Genomic DNA, 16,971 nt, shown 5'->3' with positions numbered 1-16,971 from the left:
TTGTGGTGACATTAATCACAACTATAGCAGACACCTCTACAAAGACCCAGACCCTGCCTCTGGCTGTCTGGCCAATGCATATCAGATATTACCTGTCTCTGACCTTCAGATCCAGATAAACACAGACACTCTTTTCTCAATAGGAAACACTGAGGGAAGGGAGCACTGGGATCTTTCTCCCTGGTGTATGTCGCCAGTTTGGCTCAAATAAATTCTTGCTAAATTTTTTTTAAAAAGGGGGGGGGAGGAACAGAAGAAAGAGGATAACCAGAGGGAAAATAGATAGTAAAGGAGTGATTGGTCAAATTTGCCTAGAGATGTAGAATCTTTGGCTTATCTGGACCAGAAACACCCATTCTATTTGGACTCTGGAGGCCATCAGAAATGGTCTGCATTTTGTGGATGCACATGTTTCATATACTGAATCAGCCAAGTGCGTTCCTATTAGGAATCTAAAAGTCCCTAGGCACATATAGCTCTGTCTATGGGGCTAAGTCCAGCTGTTTTCTGTACAACATAACTGGGTTTGCCAAGATATAGCTGGAAAAGCAATTTCTCATGTACACAAGTGGGAAACAAATTCTATTACACAAGTGGATTGTTTTCTTAGGGCTGTTTGATAGTAGGAATTTGGCTATGGTCTAGTTAAGATGAGGTATGGACAGAAAGCTTAGTTATTTCCCCATCTCTTCCTCCTTTTTCTTCATAATAACTATGATTGGAAATCTTTCAGTTTTTATTTTGAGATGCAACAGACCACAAAATGGAATTGTTTTACAGAATTTAAAGTTCAAATTGAAGACAATATTGAAACTGTATATTAAAACTGATGTTATGCTCAATTCTAATTTGTTTCTAAATATTAACTACTACAGAGTTATTTTGTTAAGGAAAGTTATTATTTACAAATCTTTTCAAACTTAAAATCTCTTTTATGGGCCCAGGAACTTCTTTTTTTTCTTTCTATTGAGTGTGTGTGTGTGTGTGTGTGTGTGTCCATTTAGTTCTTATTATGCCTGGCTTTCATTAATATCCTAACCACTGTATTTGGTCATGGCTAAAATAAGAACAGATGGAGAAGTGTCCTTTCAAAGCTACAAAATGAAGAGCTTTAGACGCTCTTAACAGGGTTCCATCCCCAGTACAAAACAACATGGACCACATAGCAAGACCAGCTAATTCATAGAACACTGTTAATGGATCTGATTTAAACTTTGAAAATAATACCTGTCAAATAATTTTCTTGATAAAAATCTACAAATTTTCAAAAGTGAGGGAAGGAAAGAAAGAAAATGATCACATTAATGTAGGATGAAGAAATCTATTAGAAAATGTTTAATTAGCCCAGCTGATGTGGCTCAGTGGTTGAGCATGAACCAGGAGGTCACAGTTCGATTCCCGATACGGGCACATGCTTAGGTTGCAGGCTCAATCCCCAGTGTGGGGTGTGCAGGAGGTAGCCAATTAGTGATTCTCTCTCATCATTCATGTTTTTATCTCTTTCTCCCTCTCCCTTTCTCTCTGAAATAAATAAAAATGTATTTTTAAAAAACAAACAAATAAAATGTTTAATTAACTGTCTATTAGTTAAAATATATTTCACCATATGACTGCCCTTTCCCCTCTCATTGGTATTTGTTAGTAAATTGCTCATCTGTGTTTCCACTTACTTTGTAGGATAGTGGCGACAGCATAGTTCTTCAGACCAGACCTCAGCTTTGTAACTTACCTTAAGTCACTTGGACCACACGATTCCTTATCTATAATGCTTTAATACATTGACTATGTTCTCTGAGTGATAAAATATCAATTAAGAAATTAAAATACATTTAGGGAGATATTAACCATCTGCTCTTCTAAGTTCTTCATGGGTCATGTTTTTTACCGAGAGAGATAAACATAACCCAGTAGAAATGACTACTCAGAACTTTAACATGATGCAGGCAGCTTTTAACAAAGATTCAGATATGAAAGGGTCATGTGTACATATTTGAAAGCTTTGAAATTACCATTGAATGTTATTTTTGTTGTTTTGCTCATTGCCTCTTACTTAAAGACTCATGAGTTATGCTTGAGAGTTGCAGGGGTGGGGCACATTTTTCTGCCAAGGGCCATTTGGATATTTATGACATCATTTGTGGGCCACACAAAATCATCAACTTATTAATTACCCAGTTATATTTGGTAAACATTTAATTAACTCATCCCTAATGCCTTGGCAGGGCCAGAACACATGATTTAGGGTGCTTTATCTGGCCCACAGGCAGAAGTTCCCCACCCTGACTAGAGAGATCAATACAGCAGAACCTTAGTTCCGGAACTTAATTTGTTCTGGAAGGCTGTTTGAGAAGCAATTTGTTTGAAAACAGAATCTTTTTTTTTTTCATTAGAAATAATGTCAATTAATTTAAATCACTCCAGACCCCCAAATGATTCCCTGTTTTAACCTTTCTTATATGCAGTACATGTCTAATGTACTATTTAATCTATAAACAAAAATTATTTTCTTAAATTTATTGAACCACCACCTACTACCCTTAAACAAATCACTTTCAGCTCTTGTTCTAGGTCTGTCTTTTTTTTTTTTTTAGGTCTGTCTTTTCAGTAGTCAGTATGCAGCATCTTAGCTTTTGCGCATGTCACTGCCTCTCAAATGTTGTCACTGGCCAACTGCTTTTCCTTTATCCAAATAAATAATAGTTTTTCTACCTCTTCAATTGCCTGTGATCATTTTTTTTTTTAAGAGCCTAGGCAACATTAGCAGTCTCAATGGCCTCTTTATATTTTATAATTGTGCTAATCAAACATTTTACCAGCACAAAAGCATGAAAAACACAAAAAATATTCACAGCATGATTGCCTGAGATGATCAAAATGGGAAGTTTAGTGGTAAACACACCTGCATTCTCTCCTCTGTTTGTGGCCTGAGAGATGCTTTTTGTTATGTTGATGTTTCAGCATGAAAGGGTTGTGAGGGCCAGAACAGAAGTTTTGTCCAGCAACCAAGACATATTTCCTATGAACAACTTGGTCAAGAACAAAATTGTTTGAGATGGGAAATGTTCGAGAACTGAGATTTGACTATAATGTCCGCTGACATTTGCAGATACTACTTTTATTGACTAATAAAACCTTTCTGAATTTTGGTTTTCCTTTTGGCCTTCACAAACAAGAAGGATAGGGTGAAGTTTAGGCTGTAATATATTCTCTCCTTCCGAGGTCTCCTTATGTAATTGTCACCTCCTTCCCTTTATTATTCTGTCATTTTGCCCTTGCTTTATAGGGGTTTTGTCTTTTATTATAAGCTGCCTCAAAGACTTTTCTGGAAATACACAGTGCAGAAGTACAAAATGATGAAATAAACATACTACTTCATTTGTTTTAAAAGATGCCTAGGTTGGACTAAATGACCTCTAAGGTCCTTTCCTATTTTAAATTTATGATACTGTCACCAAAAACAGACAAAAAATCTATTCGGCTATAAGCCAGGAGATGACTACCAAGTACTACATTCCTGGTATGGGTGTATTTCTTCTTGGAAGCAGAGTGCTAGATTCAGCAGCCTGCTAAGAGCCCTCAGTCTTTTTTTTTTTTTTTAATCCTCACCCAGGGATATGTTTTCATTGATTTTTTTTTAGAGAAATGGGGGGGGGGGGTGGCAGAGAGAGAGAGAGAGAGAGAGATCAATTGCCTCCCCTGTGCACCCCAGCCAGAGATTGAACCAGCAACCATTTGGTGTACAGGACTACACTCCAACCAACTGAGCCACTCAGCCAGGGCAGGCCCTCACAGTTGTTTGGTGATAGAACAAGAGAACTGATTGCTTCAAAAAAAAAATCTCCAAACATAAGAAAAAGAAAACAGAAGAGCTTATTTCTTTTTGAGCATTTGTGTAAATTTGAACATCTTAAGCTGAACTTAGTGAGTGTAGCTAATTTAATGAAATTAGTCATATTTGAAGATTGTCGCAATCTTGCTACCACATTAGCATTAAGTGTGATTAAAATTTATTCTGTGTGCCTACATGGTTCCCCAAAGCATCAGCTGTCAGCACCTTCATTATAAGCTAGCCCTTCAAAGCTTTCAGAAAACTTTTACATTCAGGGCAGGCAGTTGGACCACTACTTCAGAAGAGAACACATCATCTTTTTAGGGTGTATATTCTGTTTGTATGAATTTAGAACTTAGGAAATTATCAGTAGCATTGTTTATTTTTGTTAGTAAGATAAAAGACACTGAAAATAAGGAAATGCTAGATACTGTGTGCTAAAAACTTCCAAAGCTGATTAAAATATTTTCTTTAAGACCAAAGGAACTATAATGTAAAAATAAATGGAAAAACCCAAGTTATAATTTAAAAGATGTGTTTGTGATGTATAAATAATATTTTACAGTAAATAAAATTTTCATAGAGGAAAATATTATTTCAAGGGTAATGATTTATATGTAAAGTCTATTAATTAATTGAGATTCAAGGGAAAATTCAGGCAGCTTCCAATATCTTTACAAAACTGTGGGTAGTGAGTTTAATATAGTGTCCCTAGGGAACTAGTACACTGAAATTCAGAGGTTCTTTCTCTCTGATTTTAATATGTATATATTGGTAGGATGTACCTGAGTGTTTCATTTGAATGGTATGTTGGTAATCTTAGAATAATGGTATCTTGCAACTAATTTTAAACTATAATGTAGTTGGTAGTTTCATATCTGAAATCTAATGAATGTTGGTGTCAATTATATTTAAAAAACATTTAAAATATCTGTATAAAATTCTAGGAACTTATAGTATTTGTGTCTCTACTAAATGAAATTTACATGCTAAATTATTTGACTCAGTTTTTTGTTGTTGTTGTTCAAATAGTATTTAATTTATTAGTACTCATGTTACAGAATTTACCAGGCGACCGAAACATACACAGGGAGTACTCTGAGATCCAGGATAAACCCACTTATTTTCAGATGCACTAGAACAGTGACTCAGGGGTTCAGTCCTCCAAATCCTGAGTGAGTGAATATGGAGGAAGCTTTCCCCTTTGTACCCTTTAGTTTGTTTCTTTGTTTTCTATCTGTCTCCTAACTACCAGGCTTTTGTGGTGGCTTCCACAGCCCCTCCTGACTCAGTTAGAATGGGGAAGTTAGACTGTATCTAAATGCCTGGTCTGGGTGTTGTCAGTGAGCTCCCCTCCAGCTAAGCTGTTACATTGTTTGTTTATGACCCTCTGTAAATTGGGAGTAATTAGGAAAATAGGTCTTGCTAGACCAGATTGTTAAAAAGGGGGCAGTGACTTAATTATAGGCTATCAAGAACGTACATTAGGTTATTGACACAGATTCATATTGCTAGTCCCCCCAAAAAATGTCTTATATTCCCAATCACTCAGATAATAGTTATTCCCTAAATAGCATTTTACTTTTATATATTGAAATCAGTGAAGTGAGACAGAGAATCAGTGCAAAGTGGAGATTGTCAATCAGTATAAATCCGTAACAGATAGCCTGTGTCTTATTGAAACGTTTAAATTTGGAATGTATGCTTTGGAAAATGGGAGTTACTATAACATTTTGAAACTCATAACAGTATATTCAATTGATTATAGTTAGAACCGATCATTTAAAAATCCATAGTTGCTTTGAATTGAATAAAATTATAAAGTAAGTCAAAGGTTTGTTATCATTTGCTTTAAATTTTTAATTCAAACATTTAAAAATATAAAGATAGAACTTTTGCTATAATTGAGGTATTTATTTTATAAAATGTCATGATGAAATAGGTTACCTATGATTCACCTGACTAAACAGACATACACAAACATGCCAATTAAAGAATCAGGGTAAAGACTTCTTAATATTCATTTTTAAATAAGCTCTTGTTTTCAATCTCTTCCTAACATGTTCTTATTTTATTTATTACTGGAGGCTCGCTGCACATAATTGGTGCACAGGGGGGTCCCTAGGTCTGGCTGGTGATCAGGACCTTCAGGGCCATCTTTCCCAGTCCTGATTGGGGCCTGGCAGCCAGGGGGAGGGACAGAATAAGGGGCCACGGGAGGTTGGCTGGCAGGGGGTGGGTGAGGTTGGCTGTCTGTGGGAGGTTGGCTGTGGGAGCACACTGACCACTAGGGGTCAGCTCCTGCATTGAGCGTCTGCCCCCTGGTGGTCAGTGGCATCATAGCAACTGTTTGGTCATAACGGTCTCTTAGGCTTTTATATACACTGAGTGGCGAGATTATTATGACCACCTGATGTTTGTAGGCAAATTAGCTATAATTTCGTGCTGAAGTTGCTAGAGGGCCAGGCCATTATAAATATCTAAATAGTACAAAATACCTAAGTATCATTGCTGATCAAGTTCATCCTATCATGTTGATTGCATATCCCAATGGAGATGGCTTCTTCCAACAAGACAATGCGCCATGCCATGGTGCTTGTATTGTGCAGGAGTGGTTTCAAGAACATGAGGGAGACTTTACCTTGCTTAGGTGGCCCCCAAAATCACCAGATCTCAATCCAAGTGAGCATTTGTGGGACGAAGTTAAAAGAGCGATCAGGCAGCTGGTTCCATAACCATCAAATCTCACCTAACTGGACAGTGCTAATCATCAGGCATGGTGTCAGATTCCTCGCATCACCTTTCAACATCTCGTGGAGTCAATGCCAAGAAGAATCACTGCAGTATTTAAGGCAAAAGGTGGCCCGTGAAGTACTGATGGGGCGGCCATAATAATCTGGCCACTCACGTTCAGATATATCCCATGTTCAAAGGCTGTTAAATTGCATTGTTTACCCATATCTTCAGAAAAAAATCTCTTCTACTGTTGGGGTAAAGAACCTGCTTCCCTATTTATAATGGTCTGGCCCTCTAGCAACTTCAGCGTGAAATTATAGCTAATTTGCCTACAAATGTCAGGTGGTCATAATAATCTGGCCACTCAGTATATATAGATAGTGATCTGCTACACATTTCTTATTGTTGCTACATAAATTATTAAAAGTGTTGGTTGCTATACCTTATTAAAATAATGTTAATGAGTGATACCTATACAATACTACAAAACATACCTCAGCAGAAAATTGGTTTTATGTAAATAATAATAAAGACAGTAATAAGGTGTCTATTAGTTCTATTTATTTTTACTTCATTACATAAATCCAGAAACATAGATCTCAAATTTATACATTACTTATCTATAATTATAACATCACATCAGTGGTAGAGATTAACTTAAAAAATAGCTTGTGACACAGCAATTGAAATGAGATAGTGCAATTACAAAAGGTTTAATCATTTTTTAATTGATTCAGTGGATGTCTTTATTCTCTAAATATTCTGTAAGCCTCTTATCTACCATGAAAGGTTACTCCCATAAACCTGGCATATAAAGACAATCATATGACTTCTTTCTGTTCTGAGATTTCAAATATTAAGACCTGAATTGTAAAGGAAAAGTGCTATGTAGAAGCTGCATGAATACAAAGCAACATTCAGCAGTAGTATCCAATGCTACCCAAGTAGTTGAGGAAATTTACAAAAAACACTTCTTTAGTACTCGCTTTTACAGTTGCTACCAGAACCAGGAGGGGGGGCCCAGGAATGGTTTCAAAGGAAAATTTGTTCTTGAAGAAGAGGTTCACTGATGAATGCATACACTATGCTGCCCAGGCCTCCTTTTAACCTGAGATGACAACATATTTAACAGAGGCAAAAAACACTCCAGCATGTTGCCTCCAAGAAATTAAGAGACCCAAAACTAGAAATTGAAATTTTAATATGGAATCACATAACCCAAGTCATACAAAAAAAAAGTAATGAACAAAAAACCCCAAATATCTACTAACTAGTAGCCCAGTGCATGAAATTTGTGCACATTAAAAGGGAATTAATTGCCCTAACCAGTTTGGTTCAATGGATAGAGCATCAGCCTGCGGACTCAAGGGTCCCAGGTTCGATTCCGGTCAAGGGCATGTACCTTGGTTGCGGGCACATCCCTAGTGGGGAGTGTGCAGGAGGCAGCTGATCGATGTTTCTTTCTCATTGATGTTTCTAGCTCTCTATCCTTATCCCTTCCTCACTGTAAAAAATCAATAAAATATATATTTTTTTTAAAAGGGAATTAGCAGAGATATTTTAATATTGCTATTTGCCCTTTCTCTATAATAGAAGTGTGAGAAATGAAAGGAAATTAGTAAAATGTATGTGAAAATAATATATAAATTTATTAATAAATAAACAGTAACAAAAGGAGCTGATTCCATGAGGAAAGGGGCTCCCTCCTCCCTCCTGTTAGGGTCCGGGGTGCAGGAGAATGGGGTTCCTGGGCTGGGAGGCCACTGAAAGCAAGCTATCCAACAGCGGATTCTGTGAGGAATGGGGCTCCCTCCTTTCTACTGTCAGGGTCTGGTTTGAAGGTCGGCCATGCCCCCTGTTGGCCTCCACCTCAGCAACCCAGGACTGACTGCTGCTGGGCGCTCCTGGAGCTCTGAGGGTGGGTTCTTCCCTCAGGCCACACGGGAAACAGTTCTGGGGAGGGCACAGCCATTGCCAAGACAACCCCTGCAGGACTGATTTCCTTCCGCTTGGTCTCAGCAGTTCAGGTCGTGATGAACACCATCCATGGTTTTTATTTTTATTTTTTAAAAATATTTTTTATTGATTTTTTACAGAGAGGAAGGGACAGGGATAGAGAGTTAGAAACATCAATGAGAGAGAAACATCGATCAGCTGCCTCCTGCACACCCCCTACTGGGGATGTGCCCACAACCCAGGTACATGCCCTTGACCGGAATCGAACCTGGGACCTTTCAGTCCTCAGGCCGATGCTCTATCCACTTAGCCAAACCGGTTAGGCCACCCATGGTTTTTATATAAGTAGATACCATCACAAGCAGCATGGTCACCCATCTCATCTTTAACCTCTAACAATGATGGCAATAATGATAAAAAGAGAAAGCTGTGATCAGATGGTTTCCTCTTTTATCATTATTATGTTTTATATCCTGTCCCAGAGAAATTACCAGGGACTTCTAAGACAGACCTTTGAAATGATTTGTTATAAACTCCAGGGTCAGATTTCAGATTTTTTTTTCACCTAAAATTGTATAAATGCATATCAAAATAACATACTTTTAATGTGACTCTGAAACAAATTCTATTGCATTCTAGATAAAGTGAAATTGGTATCAGCCAATAGGATATAGCATGAGTTTCAAATAAGTTATGTTGGTAAAGTTGGGAGAAATGCTTCCCAGTGATATACTGTGTGTAGATATATTACTACTTCTATTTCATATTTCATGTGTTGAACACAAAGAGAACTGGAAACTTGTTAATCATCATTTTAAAACATTTTTATAGAATGTAAATATATCAGTGCTTGCCTTTTTCTGTGTTAATGAAAAACGAGGTGTACTTGGGGAGCGGGTATTCCTATTAAACTGCTGTCATCCATTACCAGACCTGCTTGGAAGAAATAAGCACAGATGGTGGGTCTATTACTTTTTGAACAAAAAATTTGCCGTTTCTTTTTTGAGTTTTGTTCCCTCCTTCTCATTGAAATGTGAACAATTTTTCAAGTCAAGAAACCTCTGTAGGGTTCCTTGAAATGTTTTATCCATTACTTGTACATTTATAAGCAAAAAGAGTGATTAATGATTTATTAAAATTTTATAATGAAAAAATTCAAGTAAAAAGTCTTTGTTAGAAAAATTATTATTTGATTCAGAAACCATATGTTTTGAATGCAAATTAAAGTCTGCAGGGAGTAAGTTTGTATATCAAGCCAGAATCCTAAATTACTCATTAGCAATGACAAAAGCATTTAGCCCATGATAAAAATACCTATGCTGATCTTTTATTTATTTATACACTAAAGGCCTGGTGCATGGATTTGTGCACATTGAAAGGCAATTGATTAGAAGAAATATTTTAATATTGCTATTCTCCCTTTCTCTATAATAGAAGTGTCAACCGAATTCATGATTGAAAATGACAGATCAAAACACACACGTGCAATTGGTGCCAGTGAGAGCTTTATTTATTTATTTTTTTAAAATATATTTTATTGATTTTTTATAGAGAGGAAGGGAGAGGGATAGAGAGTTAGAAACATTGATCAGCTGCCTCCTGCACACTCCCTACTGGGGATGTGCCCGCAACCAAGGTACATGCCCTTGACCGGAATCGAACCTGGGACCCTTCAGTCTGCAGGCTGATGCTCTATCCACTGAGCCAAACCAGTCAGGGCCCAGTGAGTGCTTTATATGTGTCATGCAATCCAGTGAAGCACCCCAACTTCTCTTTCAGGGAATTGTAAGTAACACAGCAGTAAATATCAACACAATGCAGATTATTATTGTAGATCACGCAGGGTGAACAAAGGGTAAAATATTTCACTGAAGCAGTGTTTGACTATATTCTGTGCAGTGAGAAAACCTGAAGTCATTTTCAAGCTCCACCATTTCTTACTTCTTTTCAGTGGGGTCAAGTTTCTAAACTTTCTAAATCTCCGTTTTCCAGCTAATGAAAAGAAAATAGGATTCTACCAAGTCTCCTATCTACCTGCTCCAGGACTTCTGTGAGGATCAAATGAGATGAGGCATGGGAAAACGCTTCACAGACATTTGGTTAAAGTGTAAAATGTTTGCACCTGGCTATAAAACAGTCATGTTTTAGGGCTGAAGAAACTGCAAAGAGGCTAGTCACTAGGGAGAGGAAACTGGGTGTTACTACCTGGGGTCATTACCTGCTGTTCACAGCGACTATTTCCCAGCTAAGCTGGACTGTGGGCTGCATTTATGCCATGGGGTCTTGGCAGAGTTGGCTGTGATTTGGTGGGCTGTTGCTCTGGGGTGGTGGCAAGGCCTGTATCCCACTTTGGGGAAGCCGAGTGTTGCTTTGTCAACACCAGGTCCATGGTGCCGTTTCTTTGTAAATGGCCAGTGCACATCATGGCAGCTCTTGTGTTGAGTGTATGCCCCCTGGTGGTCAGTGTGCATCATAGCAACCAGTTGGAAGGTTGGAGGGACACTTAGCATATTAGCCTTTTATATATATAGACTAGAGGCCCAGTACACAAAAATTTGTGCACTCAGCCCAGCCTGTGCCCTCTCGCAGTCTGGGACCCCTCGGGAGATAACGACCTACTGGCTTAGGCCCACTCCCCAGGGGATCAGGCCTAAGCTGGCAGTCAGACATCCCTCTGGCATCCTGGGAGCCCTCGGGGGATGTCCACTTGCCAGCGAGGAGCAGACCTAAGCTGTAGTTGGACATCCTTAGTGCTGCTGAGGAGGCGGGAGAGGCTCCCGCCACCACCGCTGTGCTGGCAGCCGTCTTCCTGGCTTGTGGCTGAGCAGAGCTCCCCCTGTGGGAGCGTAGTGACCACCAGGGGGCATCTCCTGCATTGAGCATCTGCCCCCTGGTGGTCAGTGTGTGTCATAGTGACCAGTCATTCCCAGTCGTTCTGCCATTAGGGTCAATTTGCATATTATTCTTTTATTATATAGGATGGTTCAATGAAAATTTGCATGTTGTGTACATATTAAGAAAAATAGCACAAGTTTTCAATGTTTTATTTAGGTTGAAAATACATGCATACCATAAAATATCCAAATCTTAAATATACAGTTCCATCTTTTTAAAAAAGCATAAAATGAACACTTTTGTTTAGATAGGACTCAAATCAAGAAACATATTACTGAAATCCCAGAAACCCCCTTCAACCTTCTAAACACTCTCTCCTAGAATAACACTTATGGTGATTTGAAATATCATTGATTAGCTTTTAACACTTCTTATAAATGGAATCATAGAGTGTGTTCCATATCTTCCTTATTTCATTCAATGTTTAACTTATAAGATTTTTAGTAATTCATTCATTCATTCTCATTACTATAGGGTATATTATTATATAAATGCTAGAGGCCCAGTGCACAAATTCATGCACGGGTGGGGTCTGGCTGGCCCAGCCCCAATCTGCAGATTGGGGCAGGACCTGTTGGGAGGAGGAGAGGTGGGAGGTTGGCCGGCTGGCTCGCCCTGATTGGGGCCCAATCAGGGCCAAGCTGGGTGTGGGGAGGGGCCATGGGTGATTGGCCAGCAGGCCCTGCTAACAATTGGGGTGCGGGGGGGGGGGGCAAGCCAGTCATTGGGAGGGGCTGTAGGCAGTGAGCCAACTGGCCCAAAGAGGAAGGTCCCAATGCCTCCACAACTGTTTTTTTTTCTTTTTCATTTATGTCACTCTGGTGTTTATCACTATTCCATTATGGTTCTTAACCTTACAAAAGTAGAAAAGAATAACTAGTTTTATTAAATTATATTTTACTTGAAGTATCTTAAATGCTCTTCTTTGAATTACTTTTCCTTATTTAAATGATACATAAGATTAATGATCCTAACTTATTCAATAATATACTAGCTTGGAAAGGGATTCTTGATCAATTGTAATTCTGATCAATTTTACGTTTCCATGTTATTAACTATGATATTTAAGAATAAAAAATGAGCAATTCTTCACATTAATGTGAAACAACATTTCTGCATGTGAAAAAGTTACTGCCGTGGCCTAATAAACCAAGATGTGAACCAGTAATTGTTTACTTAAAATTAAGAGATGAATCTCAGTTTCTATTGCTTTTATTATGTCTGTGTTTCTAGAGAAACATAGAAAAAAGTTATGGCAAACTTGCAGTCTGTTAGTTTCTTTTCACCCTGCCAGAAACTGTCATTTCACTCTTTAGCTAGTAATCAACAACTGTTTGTTGAGGAGATTTTTGAAGAAATTAGCATCTTTCTTCTTAATTAGAATCAGGGACACCTTTGAAAAAATAGTTACAGCAAAATGAAAATAATAATAATAATAATAATAATAATAATATACTACTACTAATAAACAGCAACAACAATGTTTTGCACCAAGATAATTGTATCTCTAATTCATATTAGTTGGGTTCAGGAATTTTCATTACTAATTATTTGAGTGATTGCATTTTGGAGCTCACATTTACTGGGTTCATATCCTTGCTGCACACTTAACCAACAGTGTTGCCTTGCGAAAGTTACTTACTAGTAACCTCTTCAGATGTCAGATCTGTAGGATGGGAATAATTATAGAACCTATATTATATGTTGTATTAGTTTGGGTCCTCCAGAAAGCAGATGCCAAGAAGAGATTAAACACGAGAGGATTTTTATTAAGGGAAAAGTCTCTGATAGAAAATGAGGAAAAAAAAAAACTGAGTAAGTCTGGAAGACCTAGCTGTTGGTCGAGACGCAAAAGTGACCCAGAGTGAGGGAGTGGAGGACAAGGTCGAGTGGAAGTCTTCAGCATGTTGCTCAGTCTAAGGAAGGGATAGCGAGAGCTTTAGGAAATCCTGAGCCAAAGCTGGCCATCAGAGGAGGCCTGTGTCTTTCAGTGATGGAACTGCTTTAGAATCCCTGCTGCACTCTGTCATTGGTTGGGGCAGTTGCAGAAATGGATTTCAGAAGAAAACAGCAGGTGCTCTTTAAGCAATTAAACGTCCTATACTTGGAGGTCTTGAGGCACATTCTCATGGTCACAACAAATGATTATCATGAAGATGAATTGGCAAACTCCCAAAAAAGTAATTAAAACAATATCGGAATCAATATTTATTTATAAATTTGTTTATTCATATTATTCATCATTATTAATAATCACTGAATTAATAAAGGAGACACATGTTCAATCTGCTTGAAATATTTGACAGAGGTGTTGAAAAGCCTGCTGTTTACAGTTTTCTTCATTTTTCCTAACTAGGAATATTATTACACATTTATATCATATGAATAATTATTTCCCTTTTTTTATTTCCCTATTTATTGCCAAGTCCCTAATGCATAGTGGAATACCAAACTCTAACCCCCTGTATTTCTGCATAAATAATGGATTTAATTGTTTTAAAAATAAAAAGACCTGCCCTGGTTAGGTGGTTCAGTTGGTTGGAGCTTTGTCTTGTACACCAAATGATTGTGGTTTCAATTCCCGGTTGGGGCACATATGGGAGGCAGCCATCTCTCTCTCTCTCTCTCTCTCTCTCTCTCTCTCTCTCTCTCTTTCTCTCTCTCTCTCTCATCAATAAACATATCCTTGGGCGAGGATAAACAAGTTAAAAATACAAAGACGTATTAGTAGAATTATGTTTGTTATGTCCAATTGATAATATCAAAGAGTTTCATCATTTATCATCATTAGAAGGACATAATTAGGAATTGTTTGATCCACTTTTTAAAATTGGTCATTGGGTGTGCATAATCATGGGAAGAACTCCATTTGAAACTCCTTTTGTAAGGCCATTTTCTCAACAGTGGAAACTCCTTTTATCTTTTTAAAGAATTTTCATTGCATTAGAAAATTCAGAGGGCATATGTGAATAAGTGCAAATGGAGGAAAGAACAATTACAGTAAAAATCATGTGAAAATGTTGAAAAGTCTGTGAGGCCGCTTTATTACGATACTTGAACGTAAGCAAATTTATCCAGAAGAGAATCTTAAACATAGAGGATGAACTCTTTAGGGCATGACCTCCAATCTCCTTCTTTTGCTCATTTTACTCTCCCTTTATAGGTAGAAGCCTACTTTTTCTTTCCTTTGTGCCTTTCTCATCTCCCCTACTGGGATGTCTTCCTTTGCACTGAAGTTTGCATTAACCACACCATCTAAGACCTATTCTTACCATAATATTCTGAGGGCCACCTCAAGTTACAACTTCTTTAGTTCTTCCCCAAATCATCTTAGTCCAAATAGACGTCTCCATATGCTCAATGTCTGCTAGCTGTGTTATCTCTAAGTGTCACTTGATATATGCTGTTCCTTCCAGCTTTCCCCTTGGCGCACTGAGCATCTCAGTAATTCCTCATGTTGCACTATAACTGTTCTCTTGTCCTTATACTGCACCACAATGTCAGGAAAGTAAGAATGATTACACTGCTGGAATCTAGTAGGCATTTTTATTTCCTCATTCTATTTTTTCTTCTTTATTGATTACGGTATTACATATGTGTCCTTATCTGCCCATTGCCCCCGACCCCCACCTGTACTCATGCCCTTATACCCCTGGTGTCTGTGTCCATTGGATAGGTTTATATGCATGCTTACAAGTCCTTTGGTTGATCTCTGCCCCTTAACTCCACCCTTCCCTACCTTTCCTCTGAGGTTTGATGGTCTGATCGATGCTTCTCTGTCTCTGGATTTGTTTTTGTTCATCAGTTTATGTTGTTCATTATATTCCACAAATGAGTGAGATCATGTGATATCTTTCTCTGACTGGCTTATTTCACTTAGCATAATGCTCTCCAGTTCCATCCATGCTGTTGCAAATGATAAGAATTCTTTCTTTTTTACCGCAGCGTAGTATTCCATTGTGTAGATGTACCACAGTTTTCTAATCCAATCATCTGCTGATGGACTCTGGTTTCTCTTTAGATCACATAAATCTTTCACCTTTTACTAGTAGGTATTTTTAAAATACAGTAAAATGTAATGAATGCATGTATGAATGAACAAGTTAATTGATACGTCATATTCCCAGAGAGATAATCAGCATTGTGAGACAAGCATTAAGTCTTATACCTTCTTATGATCCCAGTCACCTAGTACAGGATTTGAATATTGTAGGAGGCACTTAATACATTTTTGTGACTGATGAGTTTAAATATTTGTATGAATACCTGATTTAAATTATATGATTGTCATTTTGGAGAGATAGTGACTTGCCATGAATTTCACTGCTTGTGCAATTGCTTTTTATACAACACTAGAGGCCCGATGCATGAAATTTGAGGAAGAGTAGGCCTTCCTTCCCCCAGCTGCTGGCACTGGCTTCCCTCTGGCCACTGGCACCCAGGACCTGGGCTTCTCTTCAGCTGCCGGCAGGCACTCGGGACCCAGGCTTCCCTCGAAGACCCAGCTTAGTCAGGAAGATTGTCCGGAAGGATATCTGGTCTAATTAGCATATTATGCTTTTATTGTTATAGATGATTTGCTAGACTCTTGTAGTTCACCATTAGGTGAACCTTGGTAAAAGCAGATTGCACTTTCTCTTTTTGCAAAACAGTGTGCCTGTATTATTTGTTTACTTATAATAATTGTGATTATCACTTATGCAATTGATATACATTTATAGTTCATTTGTAGTGTAATATGTAAAAAAATTATTGGGACTTACCATATACTGTGTAAAATGAAGTAAATTGACCCAGATAACATGGATTCTGACATAGTGTAAGTCAGCAAGAATTGGTAACAAGGTGAAATGTATATTAACTTTTTCTAGCATATTGGTAAGTAATATTAAAAAACACAATTAATTTTTGGTTGTGTCCTTTGAGGGTAACGCATTAAAATAATTTACATTTCCATGCCAAACATTCTTCCAGGAAAAGCACTGCAATCTCTACCAGGTTCTGTTCCAAGAAAAAAATACATTGCTGTATACTCTCAAAGGAGTGATATTCTGAACTCAAATCTGTTCAAATAGTTGTAGCAGATAATACTCTGACCAGGTTACTAAGCCATATATCTTTCGCTGTTCACTTTGTTAGTTATACTCAGCGTGTGGTTGGAAATGGAATCAAAGCCCAGTCTGGGAATCCTGAAGTCAAAGTCAAGGGAACTGATCCTGTGATCAATCAGATTATTGATAAACTGAAGCATGTTATTCAGGTAAGTTCTGGTCCTCTCTTATAGGTATTCTCAGTGGTAAATAATAAGTGGTTGCTTTCCATTGCATGTGATAAACTTGTTAATCCTATCTGATAATCCTACCTACAATTGAGTATTGGAATAACTTCTTTGAATCTAAGGTTTTAGAAATATTTGGTTGAGTGGTTTTTCATATAAAGTCAATGTGCTACAATATTTTAATGGGTGGGCCTTGACTTACGAGTTTAATTCGTTCCGTGACAGAGCTCGTAGCTCAAATTACTCGTATGTCAAATCTTAAAGTGAACGAGTGAGA

General features: G+C 37.8%; 1 protein-coding gene across 4 annotated transcripts in view; it reads left to right on the top strand.

The window, feature by feature from the left end:
* The window catches only part of GPC5 (glypican 5), a 1,289,857-nt gene that overhangs the window by 439,092 nt on the left and 833,794 nt on the right, over positions 1–16,971 (top strand). For all 4 annotated transcript variants that reach the window (XM_070408838.1, XM_070408837.1, XM_070408839.1 and 1 more), the window contains exon 6: positions 16,556–16,676. In XM_070408838.1, coding sequence (XP_070264939.1) covers positions 16,556–16,676 — 121 coding nt within the window. The remainder of the gene's footprint in view (positions 1–16,555; positions 16,677–16,971) is intronic.

Source organism: Myotis yumanensis, unplaced genomic scaffold, assembly GCF_028538775.1.
Source record: "Myotis yumanensis isolate MYYU_CA2020_CCGP unplaced genomic scaffold, mMyoYum1.0.hap1 SCAF_3, whole genome shotgun sequence".
Classification (NCBI taxonomy): Eukaryota; Metazoa; Chordata; class Mammalia; order Chiroptera; family Vespertilionidae; genus Myotis; species Myotis yumanensis.
This window is presented reverse-complemented; position numbering and strand designations above follow the sequence as displayed.